The sequence below is a fragment of the Brassica oleracea genome, chromosome C5 (assembly GCF_000695525.1).
Source record: "Brassica oleracea var. oleracea cultivar TO1000 chromosome C5, BOL, whole genome shotgun sequence".
NCBI classification, from domain to species: Eukaryota; Viridiplantae; Streptophyta; class Magnoliopsida; order Brassicales; family Brassicaceae; genus Brassica; species Brassica oleracea.
Genome location: NC_027752.1, coordinates 2,190,921 through 2,206,984, shown reverse-complemented (window position 1 = coordinate 2,206,984; position 16,064 = coordinate 2,190,921). Strand labels below are relative to the sequence as shown.

At 36.4% G+C, this 16,064-nt stretch overlaps 3 protein-coding genes and 1 pseudogene across 4 annotated transcripts; 2 read left to right on the top strand and 2 right to left on the bottom strand.

The window, feature by feature from the left end:
* Window positions 1-325: 325 nt before the first annotated feature.
* Window positions 326-5,142, bottom strand: LOC106294622 (probable E3 ubiquitin-protein ligase ARI5). The gene is made up of 15 exons (XM_013730225.1): window positions 4,721-5,142; window positions 4,181-4,305; window positions 3,983-4,088; window positions 3,803-3,893; window positions 3,417-3,589; window positions 3,051-3,155; window positions 2,881-2,969; window positions 2,634-2,741; window positions 2,376-2,466; window positions 2,179-2,268; window positions 1,691-1,738; window positions 1,445-1,516; window positions 1,268-1,361; window positions 1,048-1,174; window positions 326-850 (listed from the first exon to the last, which is right to left on the bottom strand). Exons 1-15 carry the CDS (start codon window positions 4,895-4,897, stop codon window positions 679-681), a joined length of 1,668 nt encoding a protein of 555 aa, XP_013585679.1. The 5' UTR covers window positions 4,898-5,142; the 3' UTR covers window positions 326-678.
* Window positions 5,143-5,912: 770 nt separating this feature from the next.
* On the top strand, window positions 5,913-7,939 carry LOC106294888 (1-aminocyclopropane-1-carboxylate oxidase homolog 1-like). The gene is made up of 3 exons (XM_013730580.1): window positions 5,913-6,501; window positions 7,196-7,517; window positions 7,593-7,939. The coding sequence occupies exons 1-3, from the start codon at window positions 5,981-5,983 to the stop codon at window positions 7,842-7,844; spliced, it is 1,095 nt and encodes a 364-aa protein (XP_013586034.1). The 5' UTR covers window positions 5,913-5,980; the 3' UTR covers window positions 7,845-7,939.
* A 51-nt stretch (window positions 7,940-7,990) lies between these two features.
* On the top strand, window positions 7,991-9,921 carry LOC106294891 (annotated as a pseudogene).
* A 75-nt stretch (window positions 9,922-9,996) lies between these two features.
* On the bottom strand, window positions 9,997-12,672 carry LOC106294886 (probable E3 ubiquitin-protein ligase ARI12). 2 transcript variants are annotated; one of them, XM_013730578.1, is made up of 14 exons: window positions 12,435-12,672; window positions 12,237-12,348; window positions 12,063-12,153; window positions 11,790-11,965; window positions 11,601-11,705; window positions 11,443-11,531; window positions 11,245-11,355; window positions 11,104-11,170; window positions 10,908-10,994; window positions 10,771-10,818; window positions 10,625-10,696; window positions 10,428-10,527; window positions 10,232-10,358; window positions 9,997-10,141 (listed from the first exon to the last, which is right to left on the bottom strand). In XM_013730578.1, the coding sequence occupies exons 1-14, from the start codon at window positions 12,668-12,670 to the stop codon at window positions 10,000-10,002; spliced, it is 1,563 nt and encodes a 520-aa protein (XP_013586032.1). In that variant the 5' UTR covers window positions 12,671-12,672; the 3' UTR covers window positions 9,997-9,999. The 2 variants fall into 2 exon arrangements, with proteins under 2 accessions (XP_013586032.1, XP_013586033.1); XM_013730579.1 differs by having other exon boundaries at window positions 11,110-11,170.
* Window positions 12,673-16,064: the final 3,392 nt, after the last annotated feature.

Genomic DNA, 16,064 nt, shown 5'->3' with positions numbered 1-16,064 from the left:
ATATCTCTATCCCTGGCTTTCCTAGTCAGTGGATATTCTCCTTACAAGTTTGGATTATTTAGAAATAGCTCCCTCAATATTGTTATATTATATATTGACCCTATAACTTTAAATAAGGAACTAATAGTTACCTTAAATTAATATGTTGATTAACAACACTTCTTAAACCCAAAGGTTTGGTTATATATCACATAGAAACAGTTATTTATTGTAGGAAATATTATTATTGTAACGCAACCCACAGAAAGTAGCAGATTTTGAACTTTCTTGAGATGTTTTTGAAGAGACTAATAATACAAAGATGCATTTCTCGACATGGAGAAACTTCAGACAAAAGATACTCCAGTTGGTGTTCATAGACATTGCATTAGCAGAGAAAGCCAATAAAGTCAATCAAAGAGCCAACGTAACAATAATGTGAATATTCTTTTATACTATACAACATTTAGGGTAGTTTATAATAAAACTATTGCACACTCATAAGACAGAGAAAGACAGTTCACTTGTGTGTGCAATAGTGTGCCTTCAAAGTCAGAGGAGGCTACTGTAAAAATACTGCAACAAACCCCAATCCTTTCTCCAATTTTGCTCAACTAACTCTTAAAAAGTCTTTTCTTTTACTTCCAAGTGAGCTGGCACACTATAGAGAGGGATTGTAACTGGAACCTGAGAGAGATCTCAATTTCCATCTGAGTTTTTACTTTTGGAGCTTCCTTTACCTTTCCCACCGCCTTTTGTCTTGCTAGATTTAGAGCTTGTTGATTTGCTGCTAGCCCCTTGCGTAGTATCCACATCAGCAAGACCATTCTCCAGAGCTTTCACCAGATTTTCAAAGTAGGTTTTCGTTATGCTGTTTATACAAATATACAAGTCATTGCAGTTAGCATTTTATATGGTTGTTAAAACGTCTCAACTAGTTCATCTAAACCTATGACAGTATCTGACTACAGAGATGGAACAACTGATCTAAACGTTACTCATCCTAAGTAAGCATAAGAGTCTATCTTCATCTGTCTGAATAGATTAAAAGACAAGAAGAACAATCACCTGGTCAAACCAGTTAACTTTGTCCGGAAATGATTGAAGTTATCTGAAGAGCCTTCAGCATTCAAAAACACCTCCAGTTCCTTCTCTACGCATTTGTGGAGCCTCTCCAAACCTGACTCAGCCTCCCCTGATCAAACCATCAAGACAAAATTTCAAACTTCAAAGGCTCACTGACACAACTAGCTTTCCCAGAATACAATCAACTAATGAGGACTCTGACCTTGCAAGTACTCGAAAAATTGTTTCTTATCGTGATCAGGTAGATAGTATCCATACGCATATGTCCATTTCAGTACACGTCTGCATTCAATGATCTGTAAAGGTATAATGGGGGGGAACATTCAGAGAGATGTGGTACATAAATCTCATTAGTTATTTATATATTTTAGTTGCTAACCTGAAGCCACGCCTCTGTGATGAACTTCAGCTGAGATTCTGGAGTGCATTGTATGTCACTAAGCTTCTCAAGCTAGCAAAACAACAAGAAAAGTTTGACAACAGCATTTGAGCACCACAAATTCAAATCAAAATCAACAATGTAACAACACTGCAGTTCCTATTAAAGGTTTGGATACAATTTGGTGTTGCAAATGAAATTAGCTGTTAGCTCAAATCATTCTTCCACTCCATAGAATTTCTTTACCTTCTCCAATTGCGCTTTCTGCAGATCCTCCACAGCTTTTTGCCTCGACTGCCAAATCAGACAAGCAAGTAAATACATATGAAAGGAAGACGAGAAATCTCTTTGACATAGGTATAGAATATAATGTCTAGTAAGTGATGCAGGCAAGTAAGAAACGAGACTCTAAACTTATCTAGTTAATGGGCTGTTAATAGCCTAAAAATACATTAGTTGGTTCACCTTATAAACTAGAAGATACATGTCAGTAAAAAGCGATTACTCAACCACACCCTTCACATGTTTCACATTTTCGATGCTCACAAACAAGGAAAACCAAATAAAAAATCAAGTTAGCTCCAACATGCTACAATTTTTTAATCAAGCTCCTTCTAATGCTATTTATCCGTTCTTCAAAACAGCAATACTGGTTTGCTCACTAAATTAGAGTGTCTAGAACACTTTAACCGTTCAAGTGTCTTAAGGAAAAAGTATAAAAAAATTGTGCATACCGTCTGATTGCTTGCCCAACGTTCATAATAATGAGTGTATCTCTCGAGTGAATTTTTTGCCATCTCTCTCCTCTTTTCAGCCTCATCATACTAAAAACGAACAATTCAATTGATATCAACAAACAAAGTACTAAAAGTCATAAGTAACTTACAGAAAATACTACTACAAATTATCAAAGAAGTAGAAGTGGTCCTACCAGTCCTTCTTGCTTAGCCGACTCATACCGGTTGCAGGCATAAAAACCACCAGTTCTTTCCCCGTGAGCTGTCCATGCATTAAGGCAAAGCCTAAAGATTCATTCATACATATAAAGATACATTCATTAGCACTTCCATCACAAGATTAAATACTAAGACATCAGATAGAAACAAGGTTGCAATCCAAAATTGCAGAGAAAGAGTAACAACTAACAACCAAAGTTGGATATCTTCAGAGATGGGGATAAAGCATTTACCAACAAAACTCATATTTACAAGGGGGTGTGCATGTCATGTGCATGCATCCATGATTCTTTTCAATTGGCCGCTTACATTTCGGGCAAGGCTTTGAATTTGCAAGTATCCTGGGAGGCAAAAGCTGGTTAGCATGTGATATAAGAAATGGTAGATGCAAGAGAAATGACAGAGCTCCGGTGGTAATTAAACATAAATATGCGGTGACAATAGACACAAGATTGGTGAAAGTATGAACACGAATAATACCAGTTCATATTTTCAGATTCCGCGCTGTTCTTACGTATCCATTGTGCTACTGTGTGACAATCCACAGGACGGTGAGCCTCTTCAGTGCACTGGAATTTCATATATTTATTACAGGTCCCACAGATAAAACCAAAGTGATTAAATAGTCGGTTTTGACAGCAAGAACTTACATTCCAGCAAAAACTCCGTGAACACGAGCAGGAAACATCATAATTACTAGTCCCGGCAGTAAACTCAATTGCATTCTCACATCCTGGGGCAGGACACCACTTCATCTGAAGCAGAAAAAACAAATGAAAACGTCATCAAGACAAGACAAGCGCAATATCATAGGCATGCCATACATAATGAGGGCAGAGTAACAGCGTTGAAGAATGTTGTGGTTATCTAGATTTTATTTTAGACAAAAGCTGCCAGCCAAATCCACACAGGATTTAGAAAAGGTAAAGGTTTAAGTTATTAGCAAGAGCATCAAGCAGTTTCTCCTTATTGCTGTAAGTTATGCAGTGTGATATATGTTATCTTGGACGCTTTACCTTTCTGTTGTCTTCAATATAAGACCTAAGAAAATATTTATAGTACTTCTCCTTGTCTTCCTTAGAAGCGAATTTTTCAAACATATCTTGACCAACAGCAGCAGGGCAAGAAGGCTCCGGACACTTTAGCATCAAGCATCCTGGGCCATCATTGATGGTTGTGCTGATATAACCTATATATAAATGTAGAGTATAAAAGGTAAAGGTATAAGAAAAAAGAAATGTTCTAGCAGAAAACATAAACTTAATTCCACACAAATCAAGTATGGAGGAAAGCTTAACAATTAATTGTAAACACAAATCTCTGAAAATTTGTAATCGAAATGCTAACTTGATAACACAATCAGATAACTTTTGGAAGCATCTACAAGCGAAAAACGACAAACCAGTCCAGCAGGTAGAGCAGAAAGGATGACCACAAGCAAGCGATACAACTTCTTCACGTTGGAAGGGTTCAAAGCATATTCCACATGTAAGCTAAAACATCAAACGCGTCAGTGAAACATGAACTACCAAGCGAACAACAAATAAAACAATTCAAGAGTCGACAAATCAAAGGAATTTACTTCTCCACCGTCAAGGGTGGAGACAACAGGTCTCTCCAATATGCCAACAGCTTTCCGAACTCTCTCCTCATCCGCGAACCATTCATCATGAACTTTACTCACGCTCCTAAAATAACACATTCTCAAGCATTAGGGAGAGCTAGAGAAAGGGGAGGGATTGGTAACTTAATTATACAGAAAATGTCAAAAGGAATTTACCAGTGATAGTGAAGAAGCAAAATGCTGGCTTCGGCCTCGCTTATGGAAAGGACCATGGAAACTCTTCCAATATCATCCATCTGAAGCCTGCGGATATCTTCTTCCTTGAGGACAACATAATTTATCTGGAAGCACGCATCATTACAACAACAACAATGAGTCAATGGTCACAGTGACATAAGAACAGATGTGAAATAAACAGATAGCAAAACAATCAGTAATGCAGTAACTCCATGATTAGATAAAAGAAGGTCAGACAACTAAGTAGTTAAGTGAGTAGTTCGGGAAAAGACAGAACAGCTAATAGCCTATAGCCAAAATTTTATTTAAGCTCACCAATTACCAATAAAAAGCCAAACAGAACAGATGAGAAAGCTAAACTACTAAACACTAGAGTAAGCTCAAAACGACTTTAACAGCCAGCTAATACTAAAAAGTGAAGTAATCAACAAAGAGCCATTGACTTAGCTTCCCTAACCCAAACAAAAAAGCACCCAAATATATATATATATATATATGCAAGCTGCAAATGAGCCACACCTGAGAGCGATGAGAGGCGATCATGACGGAATCATCCACGTCTTCCTCGACGAAGCCGTAATCGGGCTCATCACCATCGGTTTCGTTGTAATCATCATCAGACCCACCACCGCTGTAAAAATCATCCTCTCCCGATTCCATATCGTGGGCACCGAGCAAGTCATCCTCTGAATCCATGATCCGCGATAAATTCCCTTCTTTCTCTCCCTAAAGGCTTGAACTTTATAGGAATCAGACAAAACCCCTTTCACTCAATAAAGGTTCCTGCTTTACAGGAAAGAGAGAATCTCACAAGGGAAAGTGAGAGAGATTCCGAATCGCTGGCTTCGCGATTCAGAAACCGAGTGGTAGATGTGATAACGAAACGTTTGATCATAAAAAGCAAGTGGAAAACGTGACAAAACCTCTCCCGACAACAACATACATCTTCAAAGATGAAGACTTTTGACTTTCTCGGGTTTGAGTAAAATTTTTTTCCTTCTAGTTGAGCCCAAAAGATCCGTGTGGTGGGCTTGAGGTTAACATCAAAGAGTGTGTTTGTGTGTTGTTCGTATAAACACCAAGTTTGAATTTAAAGTATCAAACTCTTCCACGTTTACTCTCTACAACAACTGCTCCTTGTTTTCTTTTGTGTGGTCTCTCTCAGCAAAGGAAGATATATCATTATAGAACGATCCACAAAGAAACATAGTTTATATCAAACATAACATCCAATGGTTTCCTATAGTAAATTTAAGCATTCCAAAAAATATATTGTCGAGTTAATATAAATGCATTCACAATGATTTTGAAACCACCGTTAGTTGCCGAGTGGTAACGACCGTCCTGCAAAGTCCATCATTCAAGAGGACGCGGGTACAAATGTCGGCCATATCGAATGTCACAGCGTGGCCACGGAGTGCTTTACGCCACTTAAAGGTATTACCGCAGGCTGGTTCCAGGCCTGGGGTGATTACGGGCCTTTGGACTTTGAACATCCTGGTTAAAAAAAAAAAAAAAACAATGATTTTGAAAAAGATTGTTCCCTTTGATACTGCCAGAACACCCTCCAGAAGAAGACAGTGAGTGCTATGAAGCAAGTGCTGCCACAGATATAAACAAGTTTTAAGAAGCAAGTGTTACTACTTGCAAACCTACTATTATAAAATATCTGCAAACCTACTATTATCTCCTTTGTATTAACACAAATATCTCCAGGTTGTAACTTACTTGTATAAAATATCTGCAAGCCTTTATCTTGCATAAACGAAAAAAACAACAATGGAGTCAACGGCCACTATTGCATTGGATCGTTCAACTCAGCTAAAAGCTTTCGACGAGACCAAGACCGGCGTGAAAAACCTCGTCGAGGCCGGTATCTCAGAGATTCCCGCCATCTTCCATGCACCTCCATCTACTATAACAACCCCAAAACCACCTTCCTCGTCGCAGTTCACTATCCCAACGATCGATCTCCAAGGAGGCAGCACAGACTCAATCTCGCGGCGGAGCTTGGTGGAGAAGATCGGAGACGCGGCTGAGAGATGGGGCTTCTTCCAGGTGATCAATCACGGTATCCCACTCAATGTGATGGATAGGATGAAAGAAGGGGTTCGTGAGTTTCACGAGCTAGACCCGGAGGTGAGGAAAGGGTTCTACTCTCGGGATTCAAGTAGTAGCAATATGCTTTACATGAGCAACTTCGATCTGTATAACTCACCGGCTGCTAACTGGAGAGATACGCTAGTTTGTTTCACGGCTCCAGATCCTCCTAGACCTGAAGACTTGCCAGCCGCTTGTGGGTATGATTCGAAATCTGCATAACTGTACAAGTAAAGTCGTTTATATTATATACGAGTAATTAATATATAGCTTAACCAACTACTAAGTGAGCTAACATGCACCATAAGTAATATACTCATTGTATAAAAACTTTTTGTTATAATCAAATATATATAATAAGATAGTAACAATCAAATATTGGATGATTTTTTTTACCAAGAACATGTTTTTAGCCGGGCTTGTGTATTCTTGTCGTGTCAAAGCATAAATCACTTTCACTTGCCTGGTCATGATCGATTTTTTATTGGATTTCTAAATTAATTGATAGATAGATCAATAACTTGATTTGAAACAAAAATGTTTAATTAAGAGATATATTAGGAAGGAGACTAAGACCATCTCTATTATTTCACTCTATCTTTTTTGTTCAAAATAGAGTAGATCTATAATAGACTTGAATTATACTTTAATGTTATTATATTTTAAAGTGAAAATAGAATAGTGATATGAACAAAATAATAAATGAAATAATCTTGTTTTTTTACTCTATTATAAATGAAAAATAGAGTATCACTGATACATTTTTTTACATAAATTTACTTTGCAGTGAGAATAGAGTATCATATTAGATATGTTCTAAGCATATATCGGAATTTGTTTCCACTAAAACGTGTCTCTTACGTATTTTTCTTGTTTGGTTGGAGAATTTGTTAGGGAGGTGATGATTGAATACTCAAACGAAGTGATGAAAGTAGGTAAAATGCTCTTTGAGCTTCTCTCAGAAGCTCTAGGTTTGAACACTAATCACCTCAGGGACATGGATTGCGCCAATTCATTGCTGCTGCTCGGCCATTATTACCCGCCGTGTCCACAACCAGACCTAACTTTAGGCTTAACCAAACACTCAGACAACTTTTTTCTCACGGTTCTTCTACAAGATCACGTTGGAGGGCTACAAGTTCTCCATGATCAATACTGGGTTGATGTTCCTCATGTCCCTGGAGCTCTTGTCGTCAACGTTGGAGACCTTCTCCAGGTTAACTAACTAACTAACTAACCCACCCTTCTGTAGCTTGATCGATGTTTTAATCTTATTGGGGCATTTGCGCAGCTTATTACAAACGGCAAGTTCATAAGCGTGGAGCATCGTGTTTTGGCAAATGGAGCTGGACCGCGTATCTCAGTTGCGTGCTTCTTCAGTTCGTATTGGATGGAGAATCCTAGAGTTTATGGACCTATCAAAGAGCTTTTGTCTGAAGAAAACCCACCCATATATAGAGACACCACCATTACAGAGTATTCAAAGTTCTACAGATCCAAAGGTTTCGATGGTACCTCTGGATTACTATACCTCAAGATCTAAAGAATATGCACGTTTATGTTTTAGTAAAGGTGCGTTGGACTTTGGTTTGCCTGTAATAACTTCCTTTTCTTTAAGATAAGACTGTATTAAAGCCAGTGGGCCATAAACGGTCACAAACCGTTCATTTTCTATCAAACTTATTACAAAATTATCTATGGTCACTGATTTTGCTGTTAGCCCCAAGGAAAAAAGTTTATCTTGAGTATCAGATTGTTCTGTTTTTTCATTTAAGACAAAGAACGCTATGGAGACGACCAAGTTTGGTTCATTCGATCGTGCCAGCGAGCTTAGAGCTTTCAACGAGACAAAGACAGGTGTTAAAGGACTCGTCAACGCCGGAATAACACATCTCCCACGAATCTTCCACGAATCACCTTCCAACTTAGCAAACCCCAAGCCGCCTTCCACCGACTTGCTACATCTCACGACGATTCCAACGATAGATTTTGGAGGACGAGTCTTTGAGGACGAGGCTAAGCGCAAGAATACAGTTGATGGGGTTAGAGATGCAGCAGAGAAGTGGGGGGTTCTTCCAGGTGATCAACCATGGAGTTTCCCTCGATCTCCTTGAGAGGATGAAAGATGGAGTTCGTGGGTTTAACGAGCAAGCCCCTGAAGTGAACAAACAATACTACAGCCGACATTTCAGGAGAGAGTTTGTGTATACAAGTAACTTCGATCTCTACACTTCATCAGCTGCAAGCTGGAGAGACACTTTCTCTTGTTACATGGCTCCAAATCCTACCAAACCACAAGATCTGCCAGCGATTTGTAGGTACAACATGACTTCATTTACTTTTAACTTAACGATGATTTGATCTTATGGGGGTCAAAATATTTTTTTTTTGAGATATAAAATTACAGTAAATCATTTAAGCATAATTAATAAAACAAAATAAATAAAATAGTGGGTGCATTTGGAAGATTAAACACATATTTACTGGGGTCAAACAATAATTTGAACTGAATATTTTACCAAATTAATTCAAAATTACACTAAAGTAAAATAAATACTCATTCCTTTTTATAATAAGAGTCGTTTAAAGTTTTAGCACATAGATTAAGAAAATTAATATTTTTCTCTGTTTTACCGTTATTTAATACATTGTTTTGTTTGATTTTATTAATTAATGAATTAAAACTAAGGGTAAAAACTGAAATTTTATTTAACATTTTCATTAGAAATGTAAAACGACGTTTATAATAAAACAAATTTAAAAATTTAAAATGACACTTAATATGAAACAAATGTAATATTAATTTTATAGGGGTCATAGTGCTCCACTACCTCAGCCACTGATTTGTGTAATCTCTCTATGTAATTCATATGGTGAAAACTGTTTCAGGGATGTTATGTTGGAGTACACAAAGCAACTGGTGAGTCTAGGGGAGTTTCTATGTTGCGCATGCTCTGCCATTACTACCCGCCCTGTCCTAAGCCTGACCTAACTTTAGGCGCAAGTAAACACAGCGACAGCTCTTTTCTTACCGTCCTTCTTTCGAATCAAATCGAAGGGCTTCAAGTTCTCCGCGAAGGGTACTGGTTCGATGTTCCTCCTGCTCCCGGTGCACTCATCATCAACCTCGGAGACCTTCTCCAGGCAAGTTCTTGTTCAACAATCAATGCCTTTTGCTCAAAACCTTCCTATTGGTTCAAAGTTTTATATATGCATGCAGCTTATAACAAACGACAAGTTCATTAGTTCGGAGCATAGAGTCTTGGCTAACAGAGCCAAAGGAGCTAGAGTCTCGGTCGCATGTTTCTTCACAACCGGTATTAGACCGAATCCTCGAACTTACGGACCAATAAGAGAGCTTGTGTCTGAAGATAACCCTCCAAAGTACAGAGAGATAACCGTTAAGGAGTTCGCTGCTCACCGCAGTGCCAAAGGACATGACGGAACCTCTGATTTGCTCCATTTTAAAATATGAACATGGTGATCAAAGAGTGTGTTGTTCGTATAAACACGAAGTTAGTTGGAAGTAAAAGTATAAAACTCTTCCGGGTTTTTCTGTCTGTCTACAACAACTGGTCCTTGTGTGTCTTGTATGAATAGCGAATGAAGATTATAAGATAGATCCAAAACGAAACAGAGTTCATATCAGACATGAGAAATCCAATGATTTCCTATAAATATTTATAGTAATTTAAACATTAAAATAAATCATCATGTATACTGCTCGAACCACTAGCATCATCCTCGTTACGTGCCCTTTGCGACGTCGAAGCACCGACAACATTACTTAAGCCATCTTCAAGATCTCTTACAAGAAGCTCGTAGTGATTTCTCGTTATTCTGTTGGGAGACAAAACGGAAATATCTGAAGATTAGGGTTTTTAGGTGTTGGATTGCTTGAGAAGCAAGAAAGAAGGATATAGTAAAAACCTAGTTGAGTCAGTTAAATCGCTGCGGAATCTATTAAAATTCTCTGATGGTCCATCTGAGTCAAGCAACATATTCAGTTGATTCTCTGCAAGGTAATTGAGCTTCTCCAGAGGAATCTCTGCATTGTCTGATCAACAAAACATAGAATAGTTAGTTTAGTCTTACTAGCTATAGTGAACGTCTTCAAGTTACAAACCTTGCTTAAGCTTCAAGAAAGCTTGCTTTTCGACCTGGTCCTCTCCTAGGTAATACTCATAAGCATAAGTCCATTTCAAGACCCTTCTACATTCCATGATCTGTATTTTAGATATGCATGCCACTTCAATTATGTGGATTCCATATCACACAACACAATACAAAGATTATCTGTCACTGGTTTTTAGTTTTGCTAACCTGAGACCAAGCTTCCGCAATGAACTCAAGCTGCTGTACAGTTGCTAACTGTTTGTTACTCAAATCTGGAATCTGACCAAAAACAAAAAGATTCATTAAACTGTAGTCTACAGAGCTGAAACGGAACAGGATAAGATCTCTCTTACAACATCAGTGTGTAGTTGCTGGAGTTTTGCTTTTGCCTTTTGCATCAACTGCTCCAAAAACACAGTCAAGAGATATGTCAATGAAAATTCTTAAACGAGTATAGGATATGAAGTTCATTGGAAAGTTTCTAATATACCGATTCATTACTCATCCACTTTTCATGACAGTCTTTGTATCTACCTGCAGCATATTCTGCCATATTCCCAAAAACAGTCTCTTCATACTACAAAACATCAACCAAAAATATATATATATATATACATGAGAGATTAAAGAAGACATATTAGTTAATACACAAACAATATAAATTTTCAAGATCAGATGGCAAGTACCGAGACCTCATCATGGGTACAAGTGTATAAATCTAAGCCATGTTCAGTCCATTGACCACGGCAGCGCCTGGAGAGGAAATTGAGTTAACCACAAAGACATGAACTAGTGGAAGAATCAGAGATCAGATATTAGTAAATTACCAACAGAAGTCATAGTTGCAAGGTGGAAAGCATCTCATCTTCAGTGACCAATCTTGATTTTCTCTGATCCTTAGCTTACACCTAGGGCAAGGCACCGTGTTCTCTCGTACCCTGAACTCATAAGCCAAAAGAACTGAAACATTTGAAAGAAGATTCAAGATTTAAATAAATGGTAATTAGATAGTAATTTTGTTTTACCAGTTGGGGTCTTGGTAATCAGAACTGTTCATTCTTAACCATTTTGCAGCTGATTCACAGTCCATTGGACTGTGAGTGTCCTGGCTGCACTGGAAGCTAAAATTCAGTACATATATAGAAACTGGAGTGGAGACAATAACTCAAGTCTAAGTACTCACATTCCAACAGAAACTAAGCAGGCAGAGACATAAGACATCAAAGTTTCCGGAACCAGGAGTAAGATGAACATCGCAGCTACGCCCCTTAGCAGGACAACATTTTATCTATTTCCAAAAAAAAAAAAAACAATCTAAATCTAACTGATATATAATGACCAATCTAAGGTTTGTGTTTATGACTTAATGTACCACTTTGCTGCCTTCAACGTAAGATCTAAAGAGATATCGATAGTACTTAGTCTTCTCTTCCTGGCAAGCAAAACTCTCTATCATGTCCCAACCAAAGGAAGCTGGACAATATGGACATTTTAATGTCCCATACCAGTCAACATCTGCAATCTCTTTGATTCTTTTGTTGATATGACCTATAAATTTACAGGTCAGTATTTAATTATTTATATATATATATATATATATATAAAGGTCAACAAAGAACTAGAATAAAGGTTTGGGAGATCATACTTCTCCAGCAGAACTTGCATACACGATGGCCACATGAGACCGATGCAGACCTCTCAAGTGAGTGTATTTTGAAGCAGATTCCGCAATAGAACTATACAAAGATTATTTAAGGTGATCATCATGTATTGTTGAACTTAGACACGGTCAGGATAAACAAAAAAATATGGATGTTACATTTTTGTCGTCAGAAGGTAAATCAAGTGGTCTCTCCAACTCAAATATTCCGACGCTTTCTCTAACAGTTTTAGCGTTATCAGACCAGTTCTTATGAAGTTCAATATCATCCCTGAGATTAAATAGAATTTAAAGAAACAAGAGATCAAAATAGGTTTCTTGAGAAACAAGAAATGCAAAAATGTTATGAGGCAGTACCAGCGAAAGTGGGCTAGCAGAAGTGTGGCGTCGTCTTTGGAGATTGAGTAAGTATTTGAAACACGTTGGATCTCTTCTTTCATACGACTTCGGATATCTCCTTCTTTCAGAATGGTTACATAACTCTGGTGGGTAGATGTTTCGGTGTGATCATGTTCATCAGGTGTATTCAACTCCTCCTCCTCCTCCGCTGTAATAAGGATCTCGCCCAGCCTTTTGATATCTGAATCATCCATGAGAAAGCAAAATGAGAGAAGAAGATAAGTCTCATGAGTTTTTATTCACCTGTTTAAATAATTCAATGGAATAAGACGAAGTCTCACGACTTTTCCCTCGTGTTGAACAATGGGAGATGACGAAGACTTGCCAATCAAAACACACACAAAGAAGAAGACCAAGTCGTCGAAGTTTTATATTATGAATGTGAAATGAGTTTTGCAATGTCGCTTGACTTTTATGACAAGCTATCTATATCTCTCGACTTTTCACCGTGGTCTTTTAAATTCTGGTTATTGAGTTTTTGAATACAAGGAAATAAGAGATACATTCCAAAACAATGAAATTGCTGATATGAGATTTAAATTTTATTTGACTTATTTTTCTCTTATTTTTCATTTTGTTCTTTTATTTTTAATGATTGTTTTTTTTTCATTTTACATTTTTCATTTTATAAAATCACATTGGTATTGTTAAAATGTCATTTTATATCTCACTATTTCAGTTTATATTAGTGTATAATTCATACCAGTTGTATACGTATTTTAAGATTAATCTTGATTTCGATATATAAGTCATGCAAACTACAACTATTCTATATATTAGATGATAAAAAGTCATACATGTTAGAATAAGTGGAATTGGAAATATTCTATTTTCATTTCTTCTAAGGAGCCTCCCTGAGGAAATGGTACGTGTGGTGGTGACGTAAAATAATTAGCCGGGACCGTGTAAAACTGAACCGAATCAGTTCATTATGTATATCTAGGGAAGTTTTACTGAATTAACTTGTTATAATATGTTTAAATCCATTATCTAAGCGTTTTTTTATTCAGATGACACGATGGAATAGACGCAACACTCGAAGAATTTGTCATACAAGCTGGTTGGATTCGTCTCTTCAACTCAAGTTAAACCTTAGTTGACTAAGAATCCATACGCTATTTAAGCTGACATCAAACATATATGTATATACTAGATCGGATAAGTGCACCGTCTGTTTATTTCAACCAGGTCCATGGATAACGCGTTTAATGTAGTTAAGGACACGAATTGAACAAAGAAATTTCAGACGAAAGAAAGGAAAACGAGGCTTTGATCTTCTTATCATCCCTCAAACAATATAATTTTTAGTATTTTTATTAAGAAATAGGTTATGAATGTTTGTAGTGGATACACGTAAACGCATGCGTATTTTCATTTCTGTAACCATTCACCTTAAACACACACACATAACACATAGTGTGGTTTGTGATTAAAAGAAAAAAGAAAAAAATAGAATTGGAAGTGTGTTCTACGACCCGCACATGAAACGCATAAGAAGATAAATTGGTGCGGTTTGATGTGTTGGTGAGCTTTTTTCTTTCTTTTCAATTTTTTCATTTCAATTTCTTTGTTTTATTAAATATAAATAATTAAGTTTAAAATATATATTAATCTAATTTTCATTTATAAGCAGAAAATGTCATTTTAGAAATACAATAACTATGTAATATACAAAATATATACTAATTTTTATATTTATATATATATATATATATCAAACTTAGTTATTTGTATTAAATAATTTAAGAAAAAATGTAGTTGTCTAGAATATATCATGTAAATTAATGTACAATGGGGCTACATAATATTATCAAAATTTTTAATTTTGAGATGCAGATTTTGTTGAAGTATTGATAGAGACGAGAATAAACAACACATGCTAAGACAACGATTTAGATGATGCAAAAATATCAAATCTACAAATGCAGTAGATGGCGAATATATGGCTTGAATGATACATAAAATTGCAAATATGTTGTGGGTAAATTTAAATTTTTGATAGTATCTTTGTCTATATTGTGTCATAAAAAGAATTTAATTTATCATATACTCCCTCCGTTTTTTTATACTTGACGTTTTAGAATTAATTTTTTTTGTTCAAAATTATTTGACGTTTTTAATTTTCTATGTAAAATTTATTACTAATTAATGCTAGATGACAAATGATATTATAGTTTCTATTTTATTATTAGTTAAATTGTGGTTAGGTAAACAATTAATAATGTTTTTGTTTAGAAAATTAAATGTTTCTTAATCTATGTGCACAATCCTAAAGCGTCAAATATAAAAAAAACGGAGAGAGTATTCATTAGTAATAATTATATTTTGTTATATTAATATATTTAATTTTAATTTGTATTCCGCATCGCTTATAATATTTTTACCATTCTACTATTGGTTCCGTACCGCATTTCATTTTTGCTACCATTCACATTTTATTATATACCGCTTTTACTTTTTATAACCGTTAATATTCTGCAGTTAACAAAACCACACTTTATTCATACCGCAGTATCTAATCTGCTCATTCCGCACTGCTCGTCCCGCTGTTACCATTGAGAGCCATAGTCTTTGTTGATATTTGTGCTGTGCCTTTACGAGTTTCTTGTGTTGTAAAAGTGACATGTGTGTAGCCTTTCAAGGGCTAATGGAAAAAGGCGAAAGCGTTCTAGATAGATCATGTTTCGCCTTTTAGATAGATCATGTCGATCCCACCAGGCAGTGTCTCCGTTATGGCTCGCAACACACGAGAGTGCAAGTGTGCAAAATAAATCTATCTGCTTTTGATTGAAAAAGATTATAGGAAAGAAATAAAATCTTAATAACTTTGTTGTTTACGGTTAAAAAGTGAGTTATACCAGAACATGTCATTTGTAAATATGCCTGGACAATGGACATACATGTAAAAAAAGATTGGACCATATATGTATTAAGTGTGAGCTGAACACCAATAATGATGTGACTTCTGTATTCTTCTCCTACCAGCTCCAAAAAATTATTGAGTGATAAAGGACATGGAGACGTGGTGTTTGTTGGCCTATATTCATCTTCTATTTAGGATCTCTCCACTCTTTATCAGTCACGTGTCCCACCCCAGCACTAACTCCAACTGTATCTGTTGGGTGTCACAACAAAGTCCTTACCAATGGTCACTGTTTCACATTCACACGCAAAGGCCAAAGGGATCATATATGATATAATAACACATGGAGAACATGCCGTCCTCAATCCTGATGATCACCACGTTACTAGCAATATGCACATTTACATGTCGCCTTAACATAAATGGCTGATTAATCAGCTGACTAGAAAAAAGGGAAATAGGGAGTAACGGATGATGACAAATCAATTATCAAATCAAAAAACTTTCTATAAGTCTTTTAAACTTTTTTTTGAGTCAATGATACTTATTTGATATGGAAGTAATTACCTTCCGTTAATCGCTGCTTAATTTGTCTTCTTATCGCTGGGGCCCACCAATTTTAATACGACAATGGTCAATAGTCACGCGAGAGAATATGACATCCACCATCATCACTATCATTATGATGATCATGCATGTACAGCTCATTGCAGCTTTTATAAGCA

What these genes read in the sequence shown, in the direction of transcription:
- LOC106294622 (XM_013730225.1), bottom strand. Translation starts at nt 4,897, where the DNA reads ATGGATTCAGAGGATGACTTGCTCGGTGCCCACGATATGGAATCGGGA. An exon ending in TTGCTTCTTCACTATCACTG is followed by an intron (nt 4,089 to 4,180) that starts GTAAATTCCTTT and finishes GTGTTATTTTAG; the next exon opens with GAGCGTGAGTAAAGTTCATG. An exon ending in CCACCCTTGACGGTGGAGAA is followed by an intron (nt 3,894 to 3,982) that starts GTAAATTCCTTT and finishes TTGATGTTTTAG; the next exon opens with CTTACATGTGGAATATGCTT.
- LOC106294888 (XM_013730580.1), top strand. Translation starts at nt 5,981, where the DNA reads ATGGAGTCAACGGCCACTATTGCATTGGATCGTTCAACTCAGCTAAAA. An exon ending in GACTTGCCAGCCGCTTGTGG is followed by an intron (nt 6,502 to 7,195) that starts GTATGATTCGAA and finishes AGAATTTGTTAG; the next exon opens with GGAGGTGATGATTGAATACT. An exon ending in ACGTTGGAGACCTTCTCCAG is followed by an intron (nt 7,518 to 7,592) that starts GTTAACTAACTA and finishes GCATTTGCGCAG; the next exon opens with CTTATTACAAACGGCAAGTT.
- LOC106294886 (XM_013730578.1), bottom strand. Translation starts at nt 12,670, where the DNA reads ATGGATGATTCAGATATCAAAAGGCTGGGCGAGATCCTTATTACAGCG. An exon ending in TGCTTAGTTTCTGTTGGAAT is followed by an intron (nt 11,532 to 11,600) that starts GTGAGTACTTAG and finishes TTTAGCTTCCAG; the next exon opens with TGCAGCCAGGACACTCACAG. An exon ending in GATTTAACTGACTCAACTAG is followed by an intron (nt 10,142 to 10,231) that starts GTTTTTACTATA and finishes GTCTCCCAACAG; the next exon opens with AATAACGAGAAATCACTACG.